The sequence below is a fragment of the Zosterops lateralis genome (genome assembly GCF_965231275.1).
Source record: "Zosterops lateralis genome assembly, chromosome: 32".
Lineage (NCBI taxonomy): Eukaryota > Metazoa > Chordata > Aves > Passeriformes > Zosteropidae > Zosterops > Zosterops lateralis.
The window spans coordinates 3,075,536-3,096,102 of NC_139792.1; the positions used below are offsets into that span (position 1 = coordinate 3,075,536).

Genomic DNA, 20,567 nt, shown 5'->3' on the forward strand with positions numbered 1-20,567 from the left:
TGTGGCCCCCCCAACTCAGCTGTCCGTGCCCCTCGCTCACCTGTGCCCCCCCCCCCGCCAGGTGCGCTGTTACCACCGGCAGCGGGGGGGGCGCGAGGTGGTTTTTGGGGTTCAGTTCCACACGGGGACCCTGCGCGGGCCCCGCCTGAGGCTGCGCCGGGACGAGCTCGACGTGGCCTGGCAAGGTGGGGGCGCGAGGGTTTGCGAGGGTCTGGGAGGGTCAGAGGGACCTGGGGGGGACCGCGGAGTTTGAGGGGGCTGCGGAGTTTGGGGGTGCACGGGAGGACAGAGAGAGTGTGGCGGTGATTAGGGGGCCTCGGGGTCCTGAGGTGACTCGAAGGGTGCCAGGAGGGGGGACACGAGGAAATTTGAGGACACAGAAAACGTGGTCGCCCCTACTTCCCCTCTGCCCCATCCCCCCCCATCCCCGCTCCGGACGAGAACAAGGAGGGCAGACCTGGGGGAATCTGGGTGTGCAGGGGGCGGATGAGGGCCGGGAATGGGGCGACTGGGGAGGTGCGGGAGGATTTGGGGTGGCAGGCTGTGGGGACACCTCCACGCCCCGCCAAACCACCTCTGCTGCCCCGCCCAGATCAACGCTTCCCTCCTGACGCCACCGTCGAGTTCATCTTCTCCTCAGGCCCCGAGAGGGTCGAAGGTGGGTTTCGTGGGGTGGAGACTCCCGAGGGATACCCCTCCGGAGCCCCCCCCCCTCACCGCCCACCCCTCCTGCCCCCCACCCCCAGGCTGGGTCCCCCCCCGCGGCCCTCCCGCCTCCCTCATCGATTATGGGGTGCGAGACCCCGCGGTTCGGCGGGACTCCTATGAAGGGCACTGGGACAGCCCCGACGGTAAGAGGAGGTCGCGGGAGAAATTGGGGTCCCCGAGGCACGGGGGGGGGGCGGGGAAGATAGACCCCGTGGCCTGGGGTTTGGGGAATGCGGGGAGGGTCTCAGGATGCTGGAGGGTGTTGGTGTGACTTGCAGTGTCAGGGGTGGCTGGAGGGATTTGAGGGGCCAGGGAGACAGGGGGTGTTCGCGAGGGGGGGGGGGGGGGGGCACGATATGGGAGGGCTGGGATTTGGGGGAGGCCGGGGGGCTCCCCACCTTCAAGGGAGGAGTTGAAGGCCCAGAGAAAATGCGGGGAACTGGGGATGCACGGGGGGCTTTGAGGGACAATATGGACACACAGGAAGAGTCCCCCTGGTGTGAAGAGGGGGAGAGAGGAGACGGGGGTCCCAGGGTGTTCCGGGGGGGTCTCGTGGGGTTTTGGGGGTGCAGGGGGGATGTTGACCGCCCTTTTGCCCCGCAGAGCCCTCCCACACTTGGGGTCCCCTGGACGGCAGCCCCTACGCCCGCGTGCACAAGAAGGGGGGTCCCTCCCCCCCCAGGGGGGACTCTGACTCCCCGCCCCCACCCGGAGCTCCCCACGGCCGCCCACCACCCCCCACGGCCGCCGAGCGCCGGGAGCTGGAGCAGCTGCTGGGGGGGTTTGGGGTGCGGGGGGGCCGCGAGACCCCCGGCCCTGGGGAGGAGCCCTCCAACACCCCCGAACCGCTCGGGACCCCCACAGCCTATGGGACTCCTGAACCTCTCTGGACCCCCGCACCCTACAGGAATCCCACATCCTATGGGACCCCAATATCCCATGGAACCCCAATATCCCACGGCACCCCCACATTCCATGAGGCCCCCCTATCCCATGAGACACCCCCATCCCACAGGACGCCGATATCCTATGGGAGCCCAATATCCCATAAAACCTCCCCATCCCACGGGACCCCCCCATTCCATGGGACTCCTGCTCCCCACAGCCCCCCAACATCCTGCGGGACCCTAACACCTCACGGCTTCCCCACATCCTATGGGGCCCCCAAATCCCAGGGATCCCCCACACCCTATGACACCCCAAAACCCTATGGGACCCTACTGCCCCATGTGACCCTGACACCCCATGGCCCCCCAGTATCCCCCGGGACCCCAACATCCCACGGGGTCACAGCACCCTATGAGACCCCGATAACCCACAGGACCCTAATATCCCATGAGTCCCCAACATTCCACGGGACCCCAATATCCCAGGACACCCTGGTGCCCAATAGCACCCCAATATCCCAGGGGACCTTAACATTCCAGGGGTCGCCGATACCCCACAGCCCCCCAGCATCCCATGGGACTCCAACATCCCTGGAGACACCAACTCCGTATGGAACCCCAACATCCCGGGGGTCCCCATCACCCTATGGGACCCCAAAATCCTATGGGACCCCACCATCTCATGGATCCCCAACATCCCAGGGCCCCCACACTCCCCATAGCCCCCCACTAGCCCAGAAGTCCCCAACATCCTATAGCCCCCCAATATCCCACGGGACCCCAATAATCCATGAGACCCTGACACCCTATGGGACCCTGACATCCCAGGAGACCCCAGCCCCCCACAGCTCCCCGACATCCTACAGCCCCTCAAAATCCCATGGCACCCCAGTATCCCCTGGGGTCCCAGTTTCCCACATCACCCCAATATCTGAGGGACTGGCAGCCCCCCACGGGACCTCGATGTCTCATGGTCCCCCCTCACTCCACAGCCCCCCAGCGTCCCATGGGATCCCAATATCCCACAGCCCCCCCGCACCTCACAGCCTCCCAGTACCCCACAGCCCTCCGAGCCCTTGGGCCCCTCCCAGCTCCTGGGCCCCCCCGTGCCCCCCTCTGTGCCGCCGAGCCAGCCTGGCCTCCCCGCGGGAGCCCCCAAAACGGGGGGTGCAGCGCTCGCTCTCCGAGGGGTTTCCCCCGTGGGGGGGCTACGGGCGCCCAGTGGCAGGGGGGTACCTGCTTTTGGGGGGACTCCCGCCCCTCTGCCCCTGCCAGGACTGCCAGGGCTGGGGGGGCGTCTCCCCACTCCCTACCCGCCCAATTTATGGCGGACATGGCTGGGGGGGCCCCCCCGCACCCCCTCTGGAGCCCCCAAATTGCCCCCATTGCGGCCGCCCCGGGCTGGAGCGGGGACCCCCTCCCGGAAAAGGGGGCTATGATCCCCCCGCCATGGGGGAGCCCCAGGAGCCGACAGGTACAGATGAGGGGCAAAGTAGGAGCTCAAAGGGGTTAATGGTGGTTCGGGAGGGTATTAGGGATTTGGAAGAGTCTAAAAGGGCTGTGGGGGCTCCTTGCGGGGGCGGTTATGGGGCATGAAAGAGGCTACTGGGAGGTCCTGGAGGAGTCTCTTGGAGGTAAAAGGGTTCATGAAGGGGGTCTGGAGGGGTGTTGAGGGGATTGAGGGGGGTCTAAAGGGTCTGGGGGGACTTCTGGAGAGGGTTCATGGCCACAGAGGGGCTGAGGGGCACCTTGAGGGAGCTGAAGCATAAACTGAGGGAAATTTGGGGGGATTTGGCGGGGTTGAAGGATAACTGGGGGATCCGAGGGAGTGTTGGGGAGCGGCAGGGGGCAAAGGAGCCGCTGGAGGGAGGTTTTTTGGAGGCCCCTCAGAAGGTCTTTTGGGGGTCTCACTGCACTCTCTGTACCCTCCTAGGGCGGCGCAGCCCCATTGAGGGGACTCCCTGGCCAGCCCCCCTCCGGGCCCCCCCCGAGTCTCCCCGTGCCCCCTCCCCCGGCAGCGGCACCCCTGGGCACCACCCGGCTCCGCAGCCGCCTCTGCCCGAGAAGCGGCATCCCCCGGCCCCAGGGGGGCCCCGAGACCCCTCCTCACCTCAGCGCAGCCCGGGGGCGGGCCAGGGACCCCCCTCGGCGGGGGCGGCGCCGGGAGGGACCCCCCCCGGGGGCACCTTCGTGCAGGACACGACCAAGTTCTGGTACAAACCGGGGCTGTCCCGGGAGGAAGGTACGGGGGGGCGGGGGGAACGGGGCGCTGGGCACCCCCGGGTGGTTGGGGGAGTGGGGGTACCGTGGGGGCCGGAAACTCCCGGGGCGTTTTGGAAGGAATGAGTTTTGGGGGGTCTTGGGGATTATTAGGGGGTATTGAGGGGCTGTGGGGGTGTTTGAGGGGGATCAGGGGAGTATGGGAGGGTCTGGGGGGTCAGTGAGGGGGCGGTCAGTAGGAGCTGTAGGGGGGTCTGGGGGATCAATGCTGGGGTCTGTAGGGGGAACCGGGGGAGAGTCGGGAAGATCTATGGGGGGATTCATGGGTGAAGTCTATGGGTGGCTTGGAGGGTTAAACGGGGGAGTCAGTGGGGTACCCCCGTGTGCCTCCTCCCCCCCGTGTGACCCCCGCGTGCCCCCCCAGCCGTGTCCCTGCTCAAGGCGGCCCCTCCCGGCTCGTTCCTCATCCGCCGCAGCAGCAGCTTCCCGGGGGCGTTCGGGCTCGCACTCAGGGTGGGGGTCCCGCCCCCCCGCGCCACCCCCAGAACGGGTATGGACCCCACAAGCTCCCCCGAACCCCATAGACCCTCGCCCCGGCTCCACAGACACTCCCCGGCACGCCCCAAATCCACCTCTGCCCCCGTGGAATATTTGGGGGCTGGAGGGGTTCTCGGGCATCTCCCAGGGCTCTGACACCCCCAACATCCCAGGGACCCTTGAAAATCACTCCAAATTCCCCACCAGCAGCTCCCAAATCCACCCATAGACCTTCCCCATGCAGTACTGGGGGGTCGGGGGGGGCGTTGTCCATAGTGGGGAGGGCCTCGGGGATCTGCACACCCCCAACACTCCATGCACCCTCCCAGATCCCCCCCATGGACACCCCCCAAATGCCCCATAGAAAATACTGGGGCGTCAGGGGATGCCGAGGAGGGGTCTCGGGGGTCTCCCTCGCGGCTGATCCCCCCGCCCCCGGCTCCTCAGGGGACCCTCAGGAGCAGCTGGTCCGGCACTTCCTGATCGAGACGGGTCCGCGGGGGGTCAAAATCCGGGGGTGCCCCGAGGAGCCTTACTTTGGTGAGGGGGGAACAGATCTGGGGAGGGGTCTCTGAGGGTCTGGGGCAGTTGGGGGGGATTGGAGAAGTCGGGGGGAGAGGGGACTATGGGGGTCAGTGGGGTCTCAAGGGGAACTGGGGGGGACCTAGGGGGGCTGGTGGGGTTTGGGGTCTGGGGGTATCTATGGGGCTTTGGGGAATCACTGGGGGTTTTGGGGTGCTCTGACCCCTCTTCTCCCCAGGGAGCCTCCCGGCACTGGTGCTGCAGCACTCCATCACCCCCATCTCACTGCCCTGCACCCTCCGCATCCCACATGCAGGTGGGCATCCCAGAAACTGCAGGAACACCCCAAAACTGCGTGGACACCCCAAACTGCCTGCATGACACCTCAATTTCCCTCGAATTTCCCCTGCCAGGGGGTTCTGGATGGTTCTTGGTGGGGCACCGGGGGGGTCCTTGGCCGCTCCTCCAACCCTGTGCCTTCCTCCCCAGAGCTGCAGGAGGAGCCCCCAGACCCCCCCGGACCCCCCAATGTCAGCACGGCCGGAGCCCTCCTGAGGCAGGGGGCAGGTGGGACTGGGATGACTGGGCACACCCGGGGGACTGGGGGAAATGGGACAGGGGGCACTAGGGGGTGCGCTGGGATGGGGGGGTTGCTGGGGCCATGCAGGCACTGGAATTGGGTCACTGTGTGAGGTTGGCATTGGGACTAGAAGCACTGTGGGGGCTGGGCCTGGTTTTGGGGAGGCTGAGCCCGGTTTTGGGGAGGTTGGTCCTGGTTTTGGGGAGGCTGGGCCCGGTTTTGGGGAGGTTGGTCCTGGTTTTGGGGAGGTTGGTCCCAGTTTTGGGGAGGCTGGGCCCGGTTTTGGGGAGGTTGGTCCTGGTTTTGGGGAAGTTGGGCCCAGTTTTGGGCAGCTTCCTCCCCACTGCCCCCCAGCCTGCTCTGTGCTGTTCCTGGGCTCGGTGGGAACCGAGGCCCTGACTGGGCCCCAGGCCGTGGCCAAGGCCGTGGGGTCCCTCCTGGAGAGGGCCCCGAGTGCGGGGGGCTCCCCCCAGCCCCCCCCCAGCCCTGTGCACTTCAAGGTGTCAGCGCAGGGGATCACCCTGACGGATCGGCAGCGCAAGTGAGGGACCCCCTAACCCCCCAGTAATCCCAAACCCCCGACCCTCCCCAAACCACCCAGCCCCCCCACTCTTCAAACCAGGATTCCCTCAAACACTGACCCCCCAAACTACCGAACCCTCCAAAACCACTGACTCCCCCAAACCTCCCAATCCCCCAAACACCGACACCTCAAACCCTCTCAAAGACCCCAAAACCCGCACCCCCTGAACCACCAACCTCACTAAACCCCTAATCCTCCAAATCACTGATCCCCTAAACCCTGATACCCCTCAAAACCAATGCCGACCTCGCCCCAAACCCCTCATCACCCACCGACCCCAGCCCAGCCCCCCGTCCTGCCCCACCTCATCCTGTGCCTGCTGCCCCCAGACTCTTTTTCCGCCGGCACTACCCCGTGAGCAGCGTCACCCACTGCGGCACCGACCCCCAGGACCGCAGGTGAGGGGGGGGTGGGGCGCATGGGGGGCAAAGGGGGGACCCCCAACCGTCCAAACCTCACAAACCTCACCAACCTCACAAACTCCCTTTAACCCCCCCAGGTGGGCAAACCCCGATGGGACCATGGCCAGGTATGTGGAGAGACACCCAGAATAGGAACCCCTGGCAAGGAGAGGGGGCACAGATCTTACTCTGGCCTCGCCCCCTCCCCCCTGCCGTCCCTCCCCAGGATTTTTGGGTTCGTGGCAAAGCAGGCGGGGGCACCGGGGGGGGGCAACGTGTGCCACGTGTTTGCGGAGCTGGACCCCGAGCAACCAGCGGGGGCCATCGTCACCTTCGTCACCAAAGTCCTGCTGGGGACGCGGCACTGAGAGCCCCCAGGGCCCCCCCTGGGACCCCAAAAACGATCGGGGGACTCCCAAAGCCCTCCGAGGCAGGGGGGGCTCAGGGGCACTCTCAAAACCCAGTGGGACTCCTCCCCATCTTCACCAAGGTCCTGTTGGGGACACAACATTGAGGGACCCCCAGAACCCCCTGGGACCACCAAAAAAATCTGGGGATACCCAAATCCCCCTGGAGTCCCCCGTGCCAAGGAGGAGACAGGAGGACACACATAATCACCCCCCCCCCCGCCATCATCACCTTCATCACCAAGGTCCTGAACACCCCCAGCTACCCCCGAGACTCCCCCAAAACCACCCCTGGACCCCCCCAAACCCGCCTAGACACCCCTGATTTGGAGGGAGCACAAGGGCACCCCCATAATTGCCCTCCCCACCATCTTCATGACCAAAGTCCTACTGGAGACCCCCAAACTCCCCCTGAGACTCCCCCCAGACCCCTCCAAACATTCCCCAGACCCTCCAACCCCCTCTTGGAGGCCCCCCAAAACCTCCTGCACCCCCTGAACTGCCCCCTCGAATAAAGAAGAGGGGGGGTGGTAGAAAAAGGGGCACAGGGATGTCCCCCACAATTTGGGGGCTCCTGGGGGAACCCAAATAAATCCCCATTTATTTTGGTGTAAGAAATGGGTTTATTTAAGGGGGGAGGCATGGGGACCCCCCCCATGTGCAAATGTCAAAGGGGACTCCAAAACCAGCCCAGCCCCCACCACAGAACTGGGGACTCTTGGAGGGGTCCCATGGAATTGGAAGGGTCAGGTTACATTCATGATGGGGGGAACCCCTAATTCTGGAATCCCCAAGAATGGGGAGCACTGGAAGAGATGGGGGAGCACTGGGGGCTCAGTGGAGTGGGAGAGGTGGGGGGGCTGGGGAGGGTCAAAGGGCTGATTTGGGGGTCTCTGGGGAGGGGCACTAGGGTCACCCATGGTGGAAGGGGCAGGACTGAGACCCCCAAATCCACCTGGGGGGAGTCATTGGGATTATTGGGGGGGGGGGGGGTGGCAGGATTGAGTCCCCCAAAAACACTGGGGTGGGGCAGGAATGGGCCCATGGTGGAGGCCATGGCCGAGACCCCCAAGAACCACCTTGGGGACCAACACTGGGGTACTTTTGAGGGATCAATGGGGGAATTCAATTAGGGGAAACCCCCCCCCAAAGAGCCCTCGAAGGGCAAAATTATAGGGGCAGCAGGGGTGAACCCCCCAAAAACCACCTTGGGGGGGTCTCCACTAAAGTGCACTGGGAGGGCCCGGGGTGGGTCCGGGAGCACCAGAGGGTTTCAGGTTTTGGGGGGCCCCACGCGAGCCCTCCCTTTATCCACTCAGGGGGTGCAGGTCCACCTTGACCCTCTCGCCAGTGCTGAGCATCCCCACGGTGGGGAAGAGCCCCCCGGGGGGGACCCCAACCTCCCTGCGCCCCACGACCGTTCCATTCCGTGTGAAGAACACCTGGGGGAACAAAAATCAGGGGGGTCACCTCTATATTGGAGGAGGTCCAGGGAGACCCCCCTCCAAAAAAAAAAAAAAAAAAAAAAAGCAGGGGTAAAGAGGGGAGTAAGCCAAGGATAGATGAGCCAAAAGGGTTGAAGGAGGGATTTTTGGGGTGGGGGTGGGGGGTTTGAGGGGGCACAAACACATGGGAGGGGTCAGGGACACATGGCAGAGTCACCTCAAAATATGAGGGGAGGGTGGGGAGACCCCAGTCTTCAAAAGAGTGGGGGCAAAGGGGTTGACCCTGGGGTGAGTCACTAAAGGGAATCCAATGGTGGTTGCAGGGGAGATTTTGGGAGTATTTGAGGGTCCAGGGGGGGGGGCACAAGTACGTGTGGGGATCATAGACAAACAGGGGGGGCACCCTAAAATATGAGGAGGGGCAGGACACCCCCCCTCCCCCTCCAAAATCCAGGTGTTGGAGCCCCCAGACTGATTCTAAAGGATCCCAACAGGGGGCAAAGGAGACTCTTAGGGTGAAGGAGAAGCTTTTTGGGGGGCAGGGTGTTTTTTAGGGCACAGATTTTTTTTGACGGGGTGTCCCCACCCTTACCACGACCTTCCTGCCCTCCTGCTCCTGCTCCATGTCCTCCCCATCATCCTCTTCCTCCTCCTCTTCCTCTTCCTCCTCCTCCTCCTCCTCCAGGTACATCACATTGCGCATCTTCACCTTCACCTCGGGGGGCTCCGAGGCGTCATCGCTGTCACCTGGGGCGGGGAAAAGGGTGAGGGACCCACCCGCAGGGTCTGCCCAGGCTTTGAGGGTTCCCTGCCCCGCAATACCTTCGCTGTCCCGGCCGTAATCCCGAGGGAACATGATCCCACAGCCCATCACGTCGCCCTTGTAGCAGCGGGGGCCAAAGGGATCCCCGACCCCGCTGCCATGGAACAGCTTTCCATCATCTGGGGGGAGACCCCGAATTAGAGGGACCCCCCAGTTTGTGGGAGGAACCCCCAGACACCCTCCATGGGGGTGCACACCAAGAAAAGGGGGAGAAATGGGCAGAGAAAGGTGTTACAGGTGGAGAAGAAGGGGGAAACTGAGAAGGGGACAACTGGGGATGGGGGGCGCACAGAGGGACCCCTGAGTCAGGCGGGACTCCTCAGGTCATGAGGGGGATCCCTCCCATGGGTGTGCACCCCAAAAAGATGAGAGAAATAGGCCTGAGAAAGGTGGAAAGAAGAAGAGGGTGAAGGGTGTGAAAGGGCAAAGGGGTGAAAGGAGATAAAAGGAGGGAAAAGGGAGAGAGGCCAGGGGGACCTCCCCAAGGGGCTGGAAACCACCACTCAGACCTCCCCATGGGAGTGCACCCCAAAATAAGGGAGGAAATTGGGTTGGGAAAGGAAGAGGGTGAAGGGGAAAAAGATGAAGGAAGGGAGGACGAAGGAGGGGTCATGTGAATCCCACAAATTAATGGGGACCCCCCCCAACCCTCGTTATAGGGGTGCAACCCAAAATAGGGGGGAAGAATGGGAAAGGGGCTTTCAGGAAAAGGAAGAGTAGGAGGAGGTCCAACTATTGGGGTCCTGCGTTTGGGGGGGTACCACCCACTTTGGGGGTCCCCCCCACTTTTGGGGGCTCACCCGCATGATAGGCCACTGAGCCCCTGCTCCAGCCAGGGTGACGATTTTTGGGGTAATCCTGGGGGGAAGGACACAGGGGAGGGAGATGAGAGCAATGTAGGGGGCCAGCCCCCCAAACCTGGGGACCACAATTTGCCCCCCCAGACTCTCATTTTTGACACGCTCCCACCTTTCAGCCCAGCCCCCCCGTACCCCAAATATGAGCCCCCTCCCCACCTTCCTTAGCCAGGAGGAGGCTCCAGCCCCCTTTCGCTCCCCCTGTAACCCCCGGACTCTCATTTTTGACCCACGTCCCCCACTTCCCTGCCCCACCCCCAGCTCCGTAGGTGTCTCCACCCACTCCAAACCCCTCGCGCCCCAATTCCGAGCCCCCCCGCGCACCTTCCTGGCCACGCCCAGGGCGATGTAGCACTTCTCGCCCGGGTCCAGGATCTCCAGCTCGAAGTAGTGGCTGCGGGGGCTGAGCGGCCGCCGGGCCTGGGCCAGCCCCACATCCACGATGCTCTTCCCCTTCCCCACGTACTCCAGCACCTTGGGGGAGCGTGGGACGGGCTTCAAACAGGGGGAAAGGGGACAACCCCCAACCCGCACCAGCCCCAGATCCGCAAAATTCATCACCTTCCCTACCCAGTAACAGCACCTGGGAGGGTGTGGGGGGTCCGGGGAGGATGTGGGGGATCACAGGGGATAAGGCGGGGGGGTCACAGAGGGTCAGGGGGGCACACACATGGGATTTGAGGGGCACCCAAGTACCCCCAGACTGCCGATGTCGTTGCTGTGGACCCTTTAACCAGGGCCCCATGTCACAGCCCCCCATTTCACCCTCCCCAAGATTGGGGACCCTTCTTGTCCCCTTCCCAAAACTGTCCTTACCCAAACTCCCTGATTCCAGTTTTCCTAATTCTGTAACCTCAATTTCTGACCTCCCACCCAGGGAGGGGGTCCAACCTCTTCCAAACCATCCCCTACCCCGCACCCTCATTCTGAGCTCCCTCCCTGGGTCATCCCCAGTCCTGGGGAGCCTCCATCCCCCCTTTTTCTCCCTCCCAGCCCCCTGACCCCTCAAACCCCCTGGGTTTCCGGGTGCTCACAGAGCCGCAGAGCCGCACATCATGGAGCCTCCCCCACTCCTCCTCCAGGCTGTCCACCAGCATCGCCCCACCCTCGTCCTCGGGGGGCCCGGGCGGGGGCAGATGGAGTCGAACCTCCTCCCCCAGCGAGTGCAGTCCCACAGCTGGGAACAGCCCTGGGGGCGACAGTGGCACCCCCAGACCCCCCACCTGCGATTGAGGGAGTCAGGGGGTGAGAGGGGCTCAGAGACAAGGGCACCCCCACGCCTCCCATGTGGGATTTAGGTAGACACCAAAGTGGGAAGTGGAGGGGCTCTGGAGACTTTGGGGTTTCAGAAGATAAGGGGGTGTTCCCCTCTTCTGTCCATTCTTTGTAAAGAAAGGCTGGGGGATGGGCAAAAGGATCCCCTGTTTGGGATGTCCTGGAAGCTTGGGAGGTCCTGAGAGGTTTGGGGGCACCCCGGTGAGTTTTCAGGGTGCTCTGGGGCAGGGTGGGGGTCCCCTCACCCTCTGGCCGTTCTTGGTGAAGAAAACTTGGGCTGGGGGGGCCCCGAATGAGCCCCTCTCGACGCCACAGCCGATCCGGTCCCCGGAGCTGCACTTGGAGCCGAACTGGCGCCCCTTGGCCCGGCCACTGTAGAGCCTGGGGCATGCCAAAAATGGGGAGGCACCCCGAAAATGGGAGGTTCAGAATGGGACGTGGGGGTGTCAGTAATGGGGGACTCCAAAACGAGCAGACCCCAAATATTGCGACAGTCCCCAGGCCCCAGTGCCTTCCAACACCTCCTAGTCCTGCTGCCTCCCCGGCTCACCCCAATATCCCGACACCTCCAAGGCCCCAACGCCTCAATATCCTGACATCCCCTGCTATCCCAAAACCCCTGATATGCCAAAGCATCTCATCCTTCACCTCACTGTCCAACATCCCAACATCTCTCAACATGAAATTCCTTAGTATTCCAACACCCACGATTATCCCCAACACCTCCCTGCTATCGGGACGTCCCTACTATCCGAACAACTCCTGCCCTCCCGGCCCCGCCATCCATCGTGACACTCACTTTCCATCATCGGCGTGGTAGGCGACGGAGCCGGGCCCCCATCCCGGGGGATGCTCGAGGCTGTGGCAGTGCGGCACCAGCCCCACAGCGATGGTGCCGCGGACTCCGCTGTCCACGATGGACACCTGGGCAAGGGGTGGTGGGGTCAGGGCTCCGTACCCGCCTCCCGGGACAGCCCGCGCCCCCCGGACCTCCAGGCTCACCTCGAAGTAGTTGCTATCGCGGGTCAGCGGCCGCGGGGCCACGTAACAGCCGACCTCGCCCGAGGGGCCGCGGTAGCTGCGGGGGACGGGGGGGGGCTGAGACATCCCTCTGACCCCCCCGGTACCCCCAGACCCGTCCCAGATCTGTGGGTGCTTCCAGACCCCTTCCACCCTCGTGGGCTCCGCCAGCCCCTCCTTGGGCACTCCCAGCCCCCTCTTTGTGGGTCCAGCCGCCTCCACAGCAGGAGGCCCCCGGCCCTCCCACCCTCGTGGGTGCATTCCCTCCTCCTTGGGCCCCGCCAGCCCCCTCCACGTGCCCCAATCCCCCCACAACCCCGTGGGTCCCCTCACATGCCTCCGGAGCTCCCCAGCCCCTTTCTGCGGGTGCCCCCAGCCCACCCGGGATACCTGAGGGTGTCCCCGTCCACCAGGATGTGCCGGGCGCGTTCCTGGCAGCGCAGGCCCCGATCCCGATCCCGATCCCGGTCCCGGTCCCGATCGCGGTCCCGGTCCCGATCGCGGTCCCGGTCCCGGCCCTCCCGCACCTCCCGGATCTCCCGGATCCGCCGGCGCCAGTTCAAGAACCTGAAGTGCAGGTTCAGGTCATCCATGGCTGGGGGGGCTCCTGCGGGGAGGCAACGGTGGGATCCCCGAAAGGACGGGGGGACCGGAACCGACACACCCGAAACTGACTCCCCGAATCAGACAAGAGCCCCCTAAACCCAGATCCCCCGAAGCTGAGCCCCAAACACACACTTGACATCCTAAACACCTGACACCCCAAAACTGCCGCCCAGACACACCTGAACCCACGAAACTTCCCCTGAAACACACCCGATCCTCCAAATCATACCTGAACCCCTTAGACATACGTGACTCCCAAAATAGACCTGAACTCTCAAAATTAACCCCCAAAACACACCTGATGCTCCAAAATACACCAAAACCCCCTAAACACACCTGACTCCCTGAAATACACATAAACCCCCCAAAACCCAGCAGGCCCTTCATACACACCTGAACCCCCAAAACACACCTGAAGCGAAAAAAAACACCGGAAAGCCCCCCCCAAACTGTCTTCCCAAACACTCACTTGAGACACCAGACACACACCTGACACACCCAAATCACACCTGACAACTCAAAACTGACCCCCAATCTCAACCCTGACCCCCTCCACACACACACACACACACACACACACACACACACACACACAACGTTCTCCCATTCCGGGGGTCCTCCTTCCCCAGCACCACTACTCCCGGAATCCCCACAAGTGCCCCCACTCCCTTCGCACCGCGGCAGCTCCCCCATCATGGGACCCCCTCAGACCTCCCCAATTCCCCTCAGGACCCCCAAATCCCTCCCGTGTTCCCCGTACCGCGGTCTCCTCGCCCCCCTCTCCAACTCCTCAGGACCCCTCCCAATTTCTCCCCGGACGTCCCCAGACCTCCCGATCTTCCCCAGAGCCCCCCCGGCTCCCCAGTTCCCCCTTACCGGGGGTCCCGCCCCCTCCATGGGCCGCGCTCACATCCGGGTCCCGCTCGCTTCCGCCTCCCTGTGCCCGCCCACTGTGCCCCGCGGACCTATCGCCACCCGCTGCGCTGCGACTGGCGGGCCCTTCAGCCAATCGGAGGCAGAAACGGGCAGGAGGCGGAGCCTACCGGGGAAAGTGAGGCGCGCGCGTCAAGACCACGTGACGCTGGGAGGCATGGGGACTAGAGGGGAAAGGGCGCCCCGCAAGACGGGGCAAACTGGGGAGGATGGGGGGCCAGGAGTTACTGGGGGAAACTGGGGGGAATTGTGAGGAATGGAGGGCAAATGGGGGAACTGGGGAGACTGGTGGGAACTGGGAAAATTGGGGGGGTTACTGGAAGGACTTGGGGGGAATCGGAAGATACTGGAGGCACTGAGGGGGTTTAGCTTGGGGTCAAACCAGCACAAGGGTCACACTGGGGACATGAACTGGTTTGGGCACTCTGGAGAGGTTTAAGCATCCCCCAGACCCAGGTTTGGAGGGCAGGGGTGCAGGACTTCACAAACTCCTCTATTGGGTGGGTTTATTAGAAATTAATTAGGTAATTAACACACCCTCATGACACCACACGGGGTCACCGACCACACCTGGCCTGGTGTCCCCATGTTCCCTCTGCTATGCCTTGGGGGAGATGGCACTATTGCAGCCCGGGTGTCACCATCGGGGTGTCCCAGTGTCACTGTCACCTACACTTCATTATGGGGGTGACACTGTGACCCATCACAGCCTAATGTCACCAATAGGGTGTCCCAGTGTCACTGTTACCCACAGCTCAGCCATAGGGGTGACACTGACCTCTCAGTTCCTTGTCATCATCAGGGTGTCCCAGTGTCATTGTCACCCACAGTCCATTGTGGGGTGACACTGTGACCCATCACAGCTCAGTGTCCCAATGGGGTGTCTCAGTGTTTCTGTCACTCACAGCTCAGCATGGGGGTGAAAACTTTGACCCCGTCACTGCCTGGTGGACACCATGAGCTCTTCACATGTCCCTGTCCCCATTACAGCCCAGTGCCCCCGACCCTGTCACACCCTGAGGTCTCCATTGAGCTGTTCCAGTGTTCCTGTCTCAACCAGGTCTTAATGTCCTTGTCCCTATCAAATTCCAGTGTTCCATCAAGCTGGCCCTGTGTCCCTGTCCCTGTCACACCCCAGCATCCCCATTACACCCCTATGTCCCTGTCGAGCTGTCCCAGTGTCCCTGTCACACCCCAGTGTCCTCACTGAGCTGTCCCAGTGTCCATGTCCCTGTCACACCCCCAATATTCCTGTCACATCCTGGTGTCCCCATCACAACCAGGTGTCCCTGCTGAGCTGTCCCAGTGTCCCCATCCCAGCGTCCTCATCACTCCACAGTGTCCCCCTCGAGCAGCCCCTCGTCCCCCACTCTCAGCCCCTCATCCCCACGGGTGGTGCCCAGGACCCCCCCCGGCTGCCCCCAGCGCCACCAGCGCTGCCAGGGCTGCAGCCCCAAACACGCCTTGTGTCCCCACAGGGTCCCCGGGAAGCGCTGGCAGCACCAGGGACAGTGCCAGGCCCAGGGGCAGCCGCAGCCACCGTGCTCCTCCCGCTGTGTCTCCACTGCGCTCCAGCCGGTGCCGCAGGAACGCCATGGCCGGGAAGTACATCCCGCAGGAGAGCTGCAGCACCAGCACAGCAAGGAAGTTCCCGGGGGGGTACAGTGGCAGTGCCAGGGCCAGAAGGGCCAGTGCCAGGAGCAGGACAGAGGCAAAGAGGAGCCGCAGCGGCTGCAGCCGGAGCCTCCCGGTGACACCCCGCCGGAACAGGGCTGAGCCCACGGCGCTGGCGGCCGTGAATCCCGAGAAGGCGATTCCCACTGGGATCTCGTGTGGCTCCAGGACAGGTGTCCAAAGGAAGGCAAAGATGAGGAGGATGCTCTCCACGAGGGCCTGAACCAGCCCCAGGAGCAGTGCCCGGGGATCGGACAAGAGGCCCCGAAGGCCTTCCCCGCAGGCCTTACTGCAGGGCCGGCTCTTCCCGTAGTTCTCATCCCAGTTTTTCCCAGCAAAGATCCCCGAGAGTGCCAGGAAGGGCACGGCCAACAGGAATGGAGCCACAGGGCCCAGTGCCAGCCCCTCAGCCACCAGCTGGGCTACCAGGCCAGCTGCCACAGCCAGGCCGCTGTTCCAGAGGGCCACGCGGGAGAAGGTGTCGGGAATCCACTCAGCTGGGAAGTCATGGTGCTCCAGGTGCTCGTGAATGTACCAGGACTCGAAGGCAGAGAAGAGCAGGGAGGTGCCAAGTGCCGCCAGGACCCTGCCAGTTGCCAGTGCCAGGAAATCCCGGGAGAGCTGCAGCAGGCAGGACACGGAGCACAGCCCTGAGGACAACACACAGGACTTTTTCCGGCCGAGCCGATCCACCAAAACACTGGAGACGAGGCCGAAGGCAACGTTGGAGGCGAATCCACACGAGTAGAGGACAGCAATCTGGCTGCGCAAGAAGCCCCGGCTCTGCAGCAGCTGGAACAGCAGCGGGCCCTGCAGCCAATCCGCAGCCAGCGCCGGCAGGTATCCCAGCAGGAATTCCCGCTGGAAGCGGCGGAAGGCCGGGTTGGAGGGTGAGGGGCGGCGTGGGGGTGGCTCCAGAACCAGGCAGGTGAGCAGGAGGAGGGCAAGAGCAGAGCAGGGCAGCAGGAACATGGTGGGGAGGGGGCTCAGGAGAGCCTGGGGAAGGAAAATAGGGGATCAGCACCAGGAGGAACTGGGAGAGTCCAGAGGGACCACTCAGCTGCCCCAAACACCCCACACAGCCCGGGGGTGCTATAGGGACCCCCCACCACAAAGGGACCCATGGGGGGCTATAGGGACCTCCAGCCCCTAAAATAAATCACGGGAGATAACAGGACCCCCAGCATCATAGATAGGCCGCACAATCCCCCACAGCTCCTCCATGGGCTCCACCACCCTTCACAAGCCCATACAGACACCACCCAGGCCCCACAGAACCCCCATAGACCCTAAAACTCCACCAGAGTTCCCCAAAATGCCTCACAGACCCCCCATACCCCTCAAAACATCCCCCCACAGGCTCCTCCACAGGCGCCACAAAGGACCTCCATAGACACCCCATAGGACCCTCATAGAACCCCCACGTCCCCCATAGGACTCTCGCCCCCCCCAAGTCCTCCTTAAGACCCCCATATACCCCAAACAGCCCCACACAGCCCCCCATCCACTCCCCATAACCCCCTCTCTACCCTTCACAGCCCCCCCCCCCAACCACAGAGTTGCCCCATAGGGCCTCCTAGACACCTCCCAGAGCCTCCAAGGCCCCCCCACCCCTTAAAGCAACCCGCGGGCCCCGCAGGACCCCACATACCCCCGGTCCCCACCGGCGTCGTAACTGCCCCGCGGCGCCTCCGCGGAGCCACTTCCGCTTCCGGTCCACATGGGCGCAGCCATCTTAGTCTGTGTCAAGTGACGCAGGGCACCCCGCCCCCACAGACACGGACCCCCTCCCACAGGTGTCCTTAGGGACCCCCAGAGGCGGTACGGGGAGTTATGGAGACACCCCCGCACAGAGAGAACCCCAGACAGCCCACGGGGGATTGTGGGGACCCCCAGAGTACCCGCCCACGGGGCAGTTTCGGCACCCCACCCCAAAGAACCTCCCCCCAGACACCATGGGAGTACGTGGGGACCCCCCGCCCTCAGAGTCCTCATGCAAAGACCCTCGAGGAAATTCCCCCCGCAAAACCCCCCCGTAAAATCCCCATGGTGATCCGCCCTCCCAACACCCCCCCGTGAACCCCCCCTTTCCGTGCCTCAGTTTCCGCGGGCTCGTTAAAGCGGGGGGTCCCCCCGATCGCCCCTTACTCACCGCCGCCTCCAGCGGTCCTGGTGGGGCGCGGTGGGGGCCGAACCCCCTCATTTGATACTTAATCGGGGCCGGGGGGGAGCGCGGCGCGGGGGTGGGCAGCAGCGGGACGGGGGGCGGCACTGGGGGCACGGGCGGGGGTGACACAGGGGGGGACAGGGAGGGGGGCGGCACTGGGGGCAGGCTAGGGGAGCACAAAAGGTGGAGCAACAAGGGGAACGACAGGGCGGGGGGTGATATTGGGAGCAGCAGGGAGAGGGGTGACAGGGCGGGGGGGGACACTGGGCGCAGCAGGGCAGGGGGTAGCACTGGGGAAAGGGGGATGGGGGGTGACACTGGGGACAGGGGGTTGGGGGGCACCAGGCAGGGTGGCAGAGGGGATGACAGGGCAGGGGGCAGCAGGAGGAGGCGCAGCAGGAAGGGGGGCAGAGCGGGGGGTGGCACTGGGGGCAGCAGGAGGGGGGTAAGCAGAAGGGGCAGGGCGGGGAACAGAAGGCGGGGGCGCAGCACGGGGGGAGATGACAGGGGGGGTGACAGCGCGGGGAGGTTCCTCCGCGGCGGCGAGGCCGGGGTCGCGGCCAGCCCAGCCCCATGGCCGAGCCGCACCCCCCCCCCCCCCGCCCCGCACCCCATGGTCCCCCCCCGCCCCGGAGATTTACTGGGCAAAGCGGCTGAGCCGGGGGAGCGGGGGGGGAGCACGTGGCGGCACCCGTGGGTGACGGACACCAGGACAGGGAGGCATGAGGACACGGAGCGGGGCACAGGGGACATGGGGACACCAGGGACATGGGGAACATGGGGTGTGCGGAGACACGGGGGACATGGGGAGGACCTGGGGGCAGGGAGAATGCAGGGGACAGAATGGGGCGGGGGACATGGGAGAGCACAGGAGACACGGGGAGCATAAGGGGACATGGTGCAAATTGAGGACAGGGGACATGAAGAACACAGCTTGGAGGAATGCAGGGACACAGGGACTTGGGGGGGCACAGGAGACACGGGGGACGCTAGGGGCATGGAGGACACGGGGGATATGGGGATGTGCGGGGACATAGAGACATTGGGGAACACAACTGAGGGGAACACGGGATATAAGGGTGCACTGGAGACATGGGGGACAGGGGACACCGGAGGGACACGATTTGAGGGGAGAAGGAGTTACGGGGACATGGGGCAGTGTAAGGGACACGGGGGCCAGGGAGAGACATGCAGGGTTATGGAGGTCACAGGGGACACAAAAAACATGGGGGGACATGACTGGGGTGGACCCAGGGTTATGGGGACTTGGGGAGCACGGGGATTACGGGGCGATGCTGGTGGGGGGGACACAGGTTGGGGACATACGGATCACGGGGGGACGTGGTGGAGACACGATTGGGGCTCACAGGGGATTATGGGGACCCAGGGGCTGTGGGGAGACATGGGGGCACATACGAGCGGTACACGAGGGGACACAGGGATTCGGGGAGACACACAGGGGGGATCCCAGCGGGGGCGGCGCCGGGCTGCACAAAGGGGCCATTGAGCCGCAGTGGGGGAGGGGTGGGGAGAGGAATTTCCACCCAAAACTTTTTCCATGAGCCCATTGCCGCCCCTCCCCCAGTCCAATCCCTCCCCTCGGGAAACTGGAGCACAGCAGAGGGGAGGCGGTTTACACGCGTGTCCGGACATGGGAACGTGTGCGTGCGTGCGTGACATGCAGGGACACACCCCTCACACGTGTCCCCACGCTCAGACATTCGTGTGCACGCTGGAGGCTGTGTAAAGGTGTGCGACACGTACAGTGACGTGTGATCATCCCCTGTAAAGGTGTGCTACCGGTGCAATGATCCCGCGTAAAGGTGTGTGACCTGTGCAGTCACACGTGATCCACGTCAAGGTGTGGCATATGCAGTGACACATGACCATCCCATGTAAAGGTGTGTGACACGTGCAATGATCCCGTGTACAGGTGTGTTACTCATGCAGAGCCCCAGGAATGCAGTCAGGTAGGTGATGCTGGCACACCCCTCGCACACCCGGAGATGTCCAGGCACACCCAGACACACCTGTGCACACTCACACACACCTGGACACACTTGGGCACACTTGGACATGCCGACACACACCTGTGCACAGGGGACATACTGGGGGAAGTGACAAAGGGATTGAAAGGGACTGGGAACGACTGGGGAGACGATACGGTGGACTGGGAGAACTGGTACGACTGGGAGGGGTTGAGGGGTGACAAGGGGACTGGGAGGGACTGGGAAGGGCTAGGGAGGTGACAGGGAAACTGGAAAAGACTGGAAGAACCGGGAGGACTGGGGGGACGGGTGGTGACATGAGGACTGAGAGTGCACTGAGTGGAATTAGGAGGGACTCGGGAGGGAGGACAGGGAGGGCTGGGGGCAACAGAGGGCATGGCCTGGGTGTACCCCAGGGAGGAGGGACTCACGGAGGGGGCACACACGACTGATACCGTGTGACAATGTCACACAAGTTTACGCGACACCGCCTGTCTGCGCCCCAGATCCCTCCCACTGCTCTAAACCCCACCCGTTTCCCCAGCAGCCCGCCCACGAGCTCCACCCCTCGCTCAGACCACGCCCATTTCTAATTCAGCCCGGGCCTACACACGCTGCCCCTCCGGGCCCCGTCCCAGAGCCCGTCCCCGCCACGCCCCGCCTGTCACCGAGACCACGCCCCATTCCTATTCAGCCCGGCCACGCAGGGTCGCGCCCTTCCAGGCCCCGCCCTCTCAGAGCAGGACCTGCTCTTAATTTAGCCCCACCCATTTAAGCCCCGCCCATATATCTGCCCTCACATGCCGAATGACCCCGCCCCATCAAGCCCCGCCCCATCTCCCCTCCCCGTTAACCTCCTCCCATCCAAGCCCCGCCCCTCGTCCAGCCTCCGCCCCATTTCCTGCTCCCCTTCAGGCTTGGCGTGTTCAAGCCC

The 20,567-nt window shown here is 63.9% G+C and overlaps 4 protein-coding genes across 5 annotated transcripts in view; 2 read left to right on the plus strand and 2 right to left on the minus strand.

Moving 5' to 3' along the window:
- The window catches only part of LOC310920960 (uncharacterized protein), a 9,235-nt gene extending 5,662 nt beyond the window's left edge, over positions 1–3,573 (plus strand). Inside the window, exons 13-16 of the mRNA XM_083881018.1 lie at positions 62–185; positions 593–658; positions 747–851; positions 1,312–3,573. Coding sequence (XP_083737144.1) covers positions 62–185; positions 593–658; positions 747–851; positions 1,312–3,191 — 2,175 coding nt within the window. The 3' untranslated portion in view covers positions 3,192–3,573. The remainder of the gene's footprint in view (positions 1–61; positions 186–592; positions 659–746; positions 852–1,311) is intronic.
- LOC310920961 (tensin-2-like) lies at positions 3,318–7,349 on the plus strand (the record flags this gene model as incomplete). Its single annotated transcript, XM_083881019.1, has 10 exons — positions 3,318–3,465; positions 3,529–3,837; positions 4,240–4,365; positions 4,800–4,892; positions 5,113–5,190; positions 5,364–5,441; positions 5,809–5,995; positions 6,367–6,435; positions 6,537–6,566; positions 6,665–7,349. The coding sequence occupies 10 exons, from the start codon at positions 3,318–3,320 to the stop codon at positions 6,804–6,806; spliced, it is 1,260 nt and encodes a 419-aa protein (XP_083737145.1). The 3' UTR covers positions 6,807–7,349.
- Positions 7,350–7,511: 162 nt separating this feature from the next.
- Positions 7,512–13,803, minus strand: SPRYD3 (SPRY domain containing 3). 2 transcript variants are annotated; one of them, XM_083880893.1, is made up of 11 exons: positions 13,632–13,722; positions 12,656–12,872; positions 12,248–12,323; positions 12,045–12,169; positions 11,491–11,626; positions 11,005–11,193; positions 10,295–10,444; positions 9,914–9,971; positions 9,113–9,232; positions 8,883–9,037; positions 7,512–8,287 (listed from the first exon to the last, which is right to left on the minus strand). In XM_083880893.1, the coding sequence occupies exons 2-11, from the start codon at positions 12,856–12,858 to the stop codon at positions 8,153–8,155; spliced, it is 1,347 nt and encodes a 448-aa protein (XP_083737019.1). In that variant the 5' UTR covers positions 12,859–12,872; positions 13,632–13,722; the 3' UTR covers positions 7,512–8,152. The 2 variants fall into 2 exon arrangements, with proteins under 2 accessions (XP_083737019.1, XP_083737018.1); XM_083880892.1 differs by lacking the exon at positions 13,632–13,722 and adding an exon at positions 13,748–13,803 and having other exon boundaries at positions 7,513–8,287.
- A 481-nt stretch (positions 13,804–14,284) lies between these two features.
- On the minus strand, positions 14,285–17,743 carry MFSD5 (major facilitator superfamily domain containing 5). Its single transcript, XM_083881185.1, has 3 exons — positions 17,631–17,743; positions 17,130–17,279; positions 14,285–16,474 (listed from the first exon to the last, which is right to left on the minus strand). The coding sequence occupies exon 3, from the start codon at positions 16,448–16,450 to the stop codon at positions 15,185–15,187; it is 1,266 nt and encodes a 421-aa protein (XP_083737311.1). The 5' UTR covers positions 16,451–16,474; positions 17,130–17,279; positions 17,631–17,743; the 3' UTR covers positions 14,285–15,184.
- Positions 17,744–20,567: the final 2,824 nt, after the last annotated feature.

What these genes read in the sequence shown, in the direction of transcription:
- SPRYD3 (XM_083880893.1), bottom strand. Translation starts at nt 12,858, where the DNA reads ATGGATGACCTGAACCTGCACTTCAGGTTCTTGAACTGGCGCCGGCGG. An exon ending in GTGGACGGGGACACCCTCAG is followed by an intron (nt 12,324 to 12,655) that starts GTATCCCGGGTG and finishes CGTCCCCCGCAG; the next exon opens with CTACCGCGGCCCCTCGGGCG. An exon ending in GCGATAGCAACTACTTCGAG is followed by an intron (nt 12,170 to 12,247) that starts GTGAGCCTGGAG and finishes CCCCTTGCCCAG; the next exon opens with GTGTCCATCGTGGACAGCGG.
- MFSD5 (XM_083881185.1), bottom strand. Translation starts at nt 16,450, where the DNA reads ATGTTCCTGCTGCCCTGCTCTGCTCTTGCCCTCCTCCTGCTCACCTGC.